This window comes from Fonticula alba (assembly GCF_000388065.1).
Source record: "Fonticula alba strain ATCC 38817 unplaced genomic scaffold supercont2.8, whole genome shotgun sequence".
Taxonomy (NCBI): domain Eukaryota; order Rotosphaerida; family Fonticulaceae; genus Fonticula; species Fonticula alba.
This window is the reverse complement of record NW_009242978.1, coordinates 843245-850733: the sequence shown is the minus strand read 5'-3', so window position 1 is coordinate 850733 and position 7489 is coordinate 843245. Positions and strand designations below refer to the sequence as shown.

The window sequence follows — 7489 nt, the reverse complement described above, 5'->3', positions numbered from 1 at the left end:
TTTCCCTCCCCCGCCCGCCGCCCCCCTCGCCCTCCTCCGCTCATCCCCTGGGCCTGTCTTGCTGCCCCTGTTGCCTCCCACGCGCGACTGACCCTCCCGCCTTCCTCCGGCCCGGTTCGCGTGATGTCGTGGCCAGCGATCCCCGGCCGAACACCAAGAAGAAGAGAAGATGTCCGACCGTGCCGCGCTCTTGAACAAGTTCACCGATTCGAAGAACCGCTATGAGCGTGTCAGCTCGCGCTTCCAGACGCGTGCGTCTCTCCGACCGGCTTTCCTTGCCCCTCCCCCCTCGCCCCCTTCCTCCAAAACCACCCCTCTCTCCTCGAGCGTTCTCTGACCCTTCTCCCGCCCGGCCCCCTTGGTGTGCTCTTCCTCCCCTCGCGCTGGCAGTCCGCGCCGAGAATGACCGTCTCGAGCGCGACATCAACAAGTCGGAGAATGACCTGAAGGCCCTGCAGTCCGTCGGTCAGATCGTCGGCGAGGTGCTGAAGCAGCTTGACGATGAGCGCTGTGCGTCTGCCTCCCTGCCTGGGCCATCTTCCTCTTGCCGCTTGCTCCTGACACACCTGCCCCGCGCGCCCAGTCATCGTCAAGGCTTCCAACGGCCCGCGCTATGTGGTTGGCTGCCGGACCCGCATCGACAAGACCAAGCTCACCCAGGGCACGCGCGTGTCTCTGGACATGACCACTCTGACCATCATGAAGAAGGTACTTGCTGCCGGCTTGCGGGCCGTCATCATCCCTTCCCACGGTGTTTCCCCCCCCACCAGCCCGCCACCTCGCCCCGCTGACTGGCCATCCCCCCCGCCCCCCCCTTCGTCTGTGCGTTTCTATACCCCCCCCGGTGGCGGGCCCTTCTCAGCTGCCTCGTGAGGTCGACCCTCTTGTGTACAACATGGCCGTTGAGGATCCCGGTGACGTGCCATACAGCGCCGTCGGTGGTCTGCAGGAGCAGATCCGCGAGATTCGCGAAGTGCGTCACCCTTGCCTTCTGCAGCACTCCTCCCCCTCCGGCTTGGCTCACCTTCGCCACCGCTTTCCCGGTCTCTCGCGCCCCCCTTCCATGCTTCCCCGATTGCCGGGTGTGCTTCAGGTCATCGAGCTTCCCCTCAACAACCCGGACCTCTTCCTGCGCGTGGGCATCAAGCCGCCCAAGGGTGTTCTCCTGTACGGCCCGCCCGGTACCGGCAAGACCCTGATCGCTCGTGCGATTGCGTCCAATGTCGACGCCAACTTCCTGAAGGTCGTGTCCTCGGCCCTGGTGGACAAGTACATTGGCGAGTCGGCCCGCCTGATCCGTGAGATGTTCGGTGCGCCGCCATTCTCCCCTTTTGCGGGGGGGGGGGACCTTGCTCGCCCCTCCCCTTGTGCCTCCATCTCCCTCTCTCCCTCTCTCCCTCTCTTGCTCTTAGCAGCCGACCGTTCACTGACCCCGCCTTTCCCATTGCACAGACTACGCTCGCGACCACCAGCCATGCATCATCTTCATGGATGAGATCGACGCCATTGGTGGCCGGCGTTTCTCCGAGGGCACGTCGGCCGATCGTGAGATTCAGCGCACCCTCATGGAGGTATGTCTGCGCATGTGTCTTTTTTTTTTTGCGCCCCGCTCCATCTCGTTGACTCATATGTCCCCCCCCCCCTCCCGAACCTCTTCCCTCCTCGTCTGTCCTGTTTCCAGCTCCTCAACCAGATGGACGGCTTCGACGTCCTTGGCCAGGTGAAGATCATCATGGCCACCAACCGTCCTGGTTCGTCTGCCATTCCGCCATCCGCCCCCGCCCCTTCCGGCTCCCACTAACTCATCCTTCCCTTGGCTCTTGCCCCCCCCCCCCTCCTCCTCTTCTTCACTTGCCAGATACCCTGGATCCGGCGCTCATGCGCCCTGGTCGTCTGGACCGCAAGATCGAGATCCCCCTGCCCAATGAGCAGGGCCGCCTGGATGTCCTTCGCATTCATGCGTCGGTTCTTGCCCGTGGCGAGGAGGAGATTGGTGCGTCATTCCCTCTACCGCCTCCTGTGTGTGGGCACATCTGAAGACAAACATACACGCGCACGGCTGGACGTTCTCCGGCTCTCTCTCTCTCTCTCTCTCTCCCCCGCACGCCTTCTGACATCCCTGCTTTCTCTCTCCCTCTCCTTCTCCCCATGCGCTCCTTCTCTCAGACTACGAGGCCATTGTCAAGCTGTCGGACGGCTTCAACGGTGCCGATCTCCGGAACATCTGTACCGAGGCCGGCATGTTTGCCATCCGTGATGAGCGCGACTATGTCATTCAGGAGGACTTCATGAAGGCCACTCGTAAGCTGGCCGAGGCCAAGCAGCTGGAGACCAAGCTCGACTACCAGAAGCTCTGAGCGGAACCCACTCATGCGCTCGTCAACACGCACACAGCTCTCCTTGTGCCTTGTGCCGTCCTGACGTCGCGACTCTCTCTCTCTCTCTCTCTCTCTCTCTCTCTCTTTCTGCACAGCTACCGGCGTTTTCACATTGGCTGCTCCTCTTTTCCTGCCCTCGTGCGTGCGCGGTGCATGTGTGTTCAAGCATATACACACGCACACGCACGCGCACTTTCCAACACCCGACCGCCTCCCGGTTGCGCACAGAGATGTCCCTCCCCTCTCACACCTCAGACTGCCCCTCGCCCCATTGCGCCGGATGGTAGTCCTTGTACTTTTATCTTGCCCAGCCCTTCCCCCCTGCCTTTTGGTCGCCCCCTGCGCCATCCCCCCCCCCCCCTCTCCCCCCAGCCCACTCCCATGGATGCGGGGATTTTATGTGTGTGGAAAATAGCCGGACGCGGATCACATGACCCGACTAGTCTAAAGGCGACCTCCCCCGACGATCGTTCGGCCGGTGCGCGACCTCCACCCCACTCCGCGCCCCGGTTCCTCGCCTGGTCGAAAGCATCCCCGCCCCTCAGCCCGCTTCGCCCCGCCCTTGAAGTCCACCCCAGGAACCCCCCCCCCCCCCTTGCCCCGCCCTTGCGCCTCCTTTCCTTCCCTCCCACTGCCTCCCTCCCCCCCTTTCCCTCTCTCTCTCTCTCTCTCTCTCTCTCTCTCTCTCTCTCTCTCGCGCGCGCGCTCCCTCTCTCTCCCTCTCGGGCCCCTACCCTCGCGGCTTTCCTCCCTCCCTTCCGTTCGCACGTGCGCCGCGCCTCTCCTCGTGTCTTCCATCCGCCAGCTCCACCAGCGCCATGGCCAACCTGAAGACACGGCTGTTGGTGTCCCTCGACGCGTATGCCAAGCTGGCCGAGGAGCTGATCCTGGCCGTGAATACCCTGGCGACGCAGGGCGTTGGCCCGGCGGATCCTGGGACAGACTCGCGGCCGGCACCCACCGGGGCTGCCCTTGGGGTCGGCTCCCCGCATGGGAGGGACAGCGCCGCACCTCGGGCAGAGCTCACCCCGGCCGGCAGCCGAACTGTCACAGCACCCATCGGGGCCAACGCCCACCGCGTGCTGAGTGTGACCGATGCCCTGGTCGAGGTGGATTCCATCTTCCAGCGGGATCTCGATGAGCGTGCGTTTTCTCCCTTCTTTGGCCTCCGGGCCCGGCCTTGGCATGGCTGTCCCTGTCCCCGTCCCCGGGCCGGGGTGTTGGCGGGCTTCCGGCTCTGATTCCCTCCTCCTGCTCGCCGTCCTCCCCAGTCCACCTGCACCAGATGATGCAACGGCGCATTCACCTGATTGAGGAGGCGTATCAATCAGCCGAGCGGGATATCGTCAATGCCCTGCAACTGCTCCACTCATCTGAGACGCAGCTGGACCACTATGCCGAAATGGCCCAGCAGAGCCTGGCCCTCATGGATATGGCTTCCAAGGGTGCGTGTTTTTTCTCTCAGTCCCCCTTTTCTCTCTCCCTTTCTCTCTCTCTCTCTCTCTCTTTCTCCGTGCCTTAGGCTGGACCCCGTCCAGCGCCCTCGGGTACCCCTTGCTAATCCCAGCTCCGCACGCACACCCACATCCACACCCACACACATCCACACACATCCACACACATCCACACACATCCACACACATCCACACACATCCACACACACACACACACACACACACACACACACAGCCAAGATGACCGTCGACAGCCTGGTGTCCTATTCGCATCGAGTCAGCTACACGAGCACCGCCCCACCCAAGTCCAACCCCAACCTCCCCTTCACGCCGCATATGCCGCCCAATCCGACGGTCGATATGATGGCCATCTCGGGCCTCATGCAAATGACTCTGGAGGCGTCGGCCCGCGGGGCCACGGATACTGGGTCGCAAGCGGCGGCCGCTGCCGCGGCCGCCGCCGCAGCCGCAGCCGCCGCCAAGTCGACCGAGGCTCCCGAGGATGCCGGCTTTGCCGATGGCTCGGCCTCGGCCACGGTGGCAGCAGGCTCGGCACTCGCGCAGCACCCTCCGGCCCAGGCTTATCCGGATGTCATGGCCATGTTCTACGGCATGGAGGGCGATCACCACGAGTCGGACTATTCGGACATGGAGGAGGACGAGCTTCGGCAGCTGTCCGGGCAGCTGGCCACCGAGGGCCCCGGTGGCCCGGCCCCGGGCGGGGTCACGTCGCCCGGCGACGCCGGAAGCACATTCCACTGGACGGCCGAAGAGGCGCCTGGTCCCGGGCTCGGGGGCACCCCTTCCAGCTTCGCCGGGCACCTGCCCGGTGCGCCAGGCCAGCCGGCCGCTTCCGGGCATGCTCCCACCCCCGGGGAGGGGCCATCGCCGCCTGCCGGCGAGGGGGATGCCGCGAACGACGCCGTGTCTCCGACGACCGGCGACACCGCCGCGCAGCATGGCAGCCCGGACTCCACCTCCTACCTGGCCGACCAGGACGAAGACTTCGATCTTGGGTGGTAGCAGGGCCCGCTCGGGTCTGTGGCCTTCCCTTGGCCGGTCCCCGTCATCTGTCCCCCCCCCCCCTCTCTCTCTCTCTCTCCCCTCTGGCCCCCTCCCCCCTGTTTGTCCTTGAGATCCTCCGAATGAAAAGTCGGCACGCAAATGCGGCTGTGTTCATTTGCACGCGTGCATATCCCCCCCCCCCCCCCGCCCCCCGCGCCCGTATGTATGCAAATGTGTGCACCTGTCCATTTCCCTGTCTCCGGGAAGCAAGCGGGCTTGCCCCGGTATGCGGCACAGCACGCGCGTTTGCAGGGTGCATGCGTGCATGCGCCCGAGCAAGTTCCATGTGTATGCTCCCGCCCGGATCTGCACAGTGGTACATCCACGACGGCCAGGCTTGGGGGCCGAAAGGCAGGAGGGCAAGGGGGGAGAAGGCAAAAAGATGCACAAACGCATCCAAGAAAGGCTCGTATAGTATGTCTCCGCGCGGGAGAGGGGGCACAAGGGTGTCGCCAGCCGAGGGGCAGGAGGGGGAAAAAAAAGCCGGGAGGACGGCCACCTGCGATCGCGACTCTCCGCACTCGGCTGCGGCCAGCCGGCCGGCCGAAGCGCGCGCAGAAGGATCACAAGAGAGAGAGAGAGAGAGAGGGACATGCGCTAGTGGCTGGCAATGGCACCGGGATCGGCTCCGACCCCGGCTCCACCGGCCCCCCCGCCGCGACGGACAATCCACGCCCCCACCAGATACCCGAACAAGGCTGCCAGGGCGATGAGCATCAGCATCAGCGGCAGGGGGGCCAGATCCTCCTCCTCGAGGGACCCGGTGGCCCCGAGGCCGAAGAGCCGATGCGTGGATAGCGAGGCCGAGGGCTGCGGGCCCGCCGCTCCGTTGGGGCCGACGGCTATCGGGCACCCGCAGTGCGGGCAATTCCCGGGCACCGGGCCGCCCTGGATGGCGGGGCCGGCGGTGCCCGGGCGCCGCCGCGTCGGGTAGTGCTTCCCGAAGCCGGGCAGCCAGAGCGACGAGGAGAAGGTCCCCAGCAGCCCCCCGGCGCTGGTGGTGTCGCCGGGGCCTGCTCCGGAGCCCGGCCCGCCGATCGGGCCTCCCTGGGTGCTGCCGCACTCGCCGCACAGGAAAATGGCGCTTCCCCCGGACGGAGGGTGCCGAGGGGCGAGCCTGCCACCAAGCCACTCACGCAGGCCGCCAAGTGGAACGGCGCTCAGGGCCCGCTGGAGTAGCCCCTCCGGGGGTTCGACCGTGGCCGGGGTCGCGCCGAGCAGCTCGGCCCCCGAGCCCTGATGCCGGGCCAGGAAGGTTGCCTCGCGCGAGTGCTGGCGCGCCTTGAGCGTCTCATACAGCTGGTCCAGGGGCGATCGCCCGTCCGCCGGGTTTGGCGGCTCGAAGGTTGGGTCCTCGGCCCCCGGGCCCAGGGACAATGTGGCCGCCGCCAAGTGGTGGAGAACCTTCTCATGCTGGGCGATGATTTGTCGGAGCTCGGCAATCGCCCGAGCCGGGTCCAGGGCAGGATCAGCCGGCTCTCGAGACGCCCGAGCAGGCGAAATGGGCGACGCGGGCGAAATGGGCCGACGGGCATTGGTCGTGGCAGTCGTTGCAACCGGCAGCGTGGGCTTCTCCTTGGCAGGCGACTTTGACTCGGGCCTGGGACTGTGTATATGAGTGTGTGTGTGTGTTGTGTGTTGTTATGTGTGTGTCGTTGCATGTCGTTGTGTGTGTGTGTGTGTGTGTGCGTATGCATGCGTGTGTGCATGTGCATATGCAGGTAACGGGACATGTCAGGGAGAGGGCCGGCAGTCGAGCGGACGAGGCCAAAGAGAGGAAACGCGAGCGAAGGGGGAGGGGAGGGGGATAAAATAAGACAGGCAAGTCCCAGAGCCAGGCACGCACACAAGCTGGCCAGTATTGTCGAGGACCTTCTCCAGATTGAGGGCCACCGCGGCCGAGGCATCGCCAAGGACAAACCCGATGCCGTGGATGTCCCCAGGAGCAGGCGACCCGGTCGCATGGCGGACCTCCACATGCACGTCGAGCATCGCCGACAGGGTGCCAGGGCCGGACTCGGCCGAGCCAAGGGCAATGAGCCCGGAGTCCCGGAACTGGAAGCAGCGCAGGGTCGGTGCATCGGCGGCCGCCAGTGTTGGCCAAACCCTGACTCGGACGCCGCGAGGGAAACGCTATTGCCCCAGCACCAGGGGGAGGACACGGAAGGAGGGTCAACATGCAAGACCTCGCGGCCGGTGGCCGATGGGCCCGTGCAAATGCAACTGCAACCGCAGGTGCACATATGTGCGCGCTCATGTGTGCATACCTTCCGAGATACGCGTAGCAGGGCAAAGTGCCCACGAAGCAGGCTTATCCGCGAGCTGAACACCCCGGCCGAGTCGGCCTCGGTGACATCCAGCGTGCAGTGGTAGTACGCGCCAGGCAGGGAGAAGTCTTTTGGTCGGCAGGCAGGCGGCCAGACAACGAGGGCAGGGTCAACACACGGGTGTGCATCATCGCGCCATGTGGGGCGCCCGGCCAGCGAAAAGCCCAAGCAGTGGGAAAAAGACAGAGAAAGATAGGCGCTGGCGCTTGGTACGGAAAGCAGGCCTCCGCTGCTCGGCTCAGTTCCCCCCCCCCCCCCCCCCCCC

The 7489-nt window shown here is 65.4% G+C and overlaps 3 protein-coding genes across 3 annotated transcripts in view; 2 read left to right on the top strand and 1 right to left on the bottom strand.

Annotated features, from left to right (window-relative positions):
• Nucleotides 1-135: 135 nt before the first annotated feature.
• Nucleotides 136-2448, top strand: H696_04843 (26S protease regulatory subunit 10B like A). Its single transcript, XM_009498708.1, has 9 exons — nucleotides 136-251; nucleotides 391-510; nucleotides 584-708; nucleotides 863-973; nucleotides 1094-1310; nucleotides 1453-1571; nucleotides 1682-1751; nucleotides 1859-1993; nucleotides 2167-2448. The coding sequence occupies exons 1-9, from the start codon at nucleotides 170-172 to the stop codon at nucleotides 2355-2357; spliced, it is 1170 nt and encodes a 389-aa protein (XP_009496983.1). The 5' UTR covers nucleotides 136-169; the 3' UTR covers nucleotides 2358-2448.
• Nucleotides 2449-3196: 748 nt separating this feature from the next.
• Nucleotides 3197-4927, top strand: H696_04842 (hypothetical protein; the record flags this gene model as incomplete). Its single annotated transcript, XM_009498707.1, has 3 exons — nucleotides 3197-3521; nucleotides 3650-3823; nucleotides 4068-4927. 3 exons carry the CDS (start codon nucleotides 3197-3199, stop codon nucleotides 4853-4855), a joined length of 1287 nt encoding a protein of 428 aa, XP_009496982.1. The 3' UTR covers nucleotides 4856-4927.
• Nucleotides 4928-5494: 567 nt separating this feature from the next.
• The window catches only part of H696_04841 (hypothetical protein), a gene marked incomplete at both ends in the record, with an annotated part of 4615 nt that continues 2620 nt past the window's right edge, over nucleotides 5495-7489 (bottom strand). The window contains 3 exons of the mRNA XM_009498706.1: nucleotides 5495-6503; nucleotides 6744-7030; nucleotides 7165-7423. Coding sequence (XP_009496981.1) covers nucleotides 5495-6503; nucleotides 6744-7030; nucleotides 7165-7423 — 1555 coding nt within the window. The remainder of the gene's footprint in view (nucleotides 6504-6743; nucleotides 7031-7164; nucleotides 7424-7489) is intronic.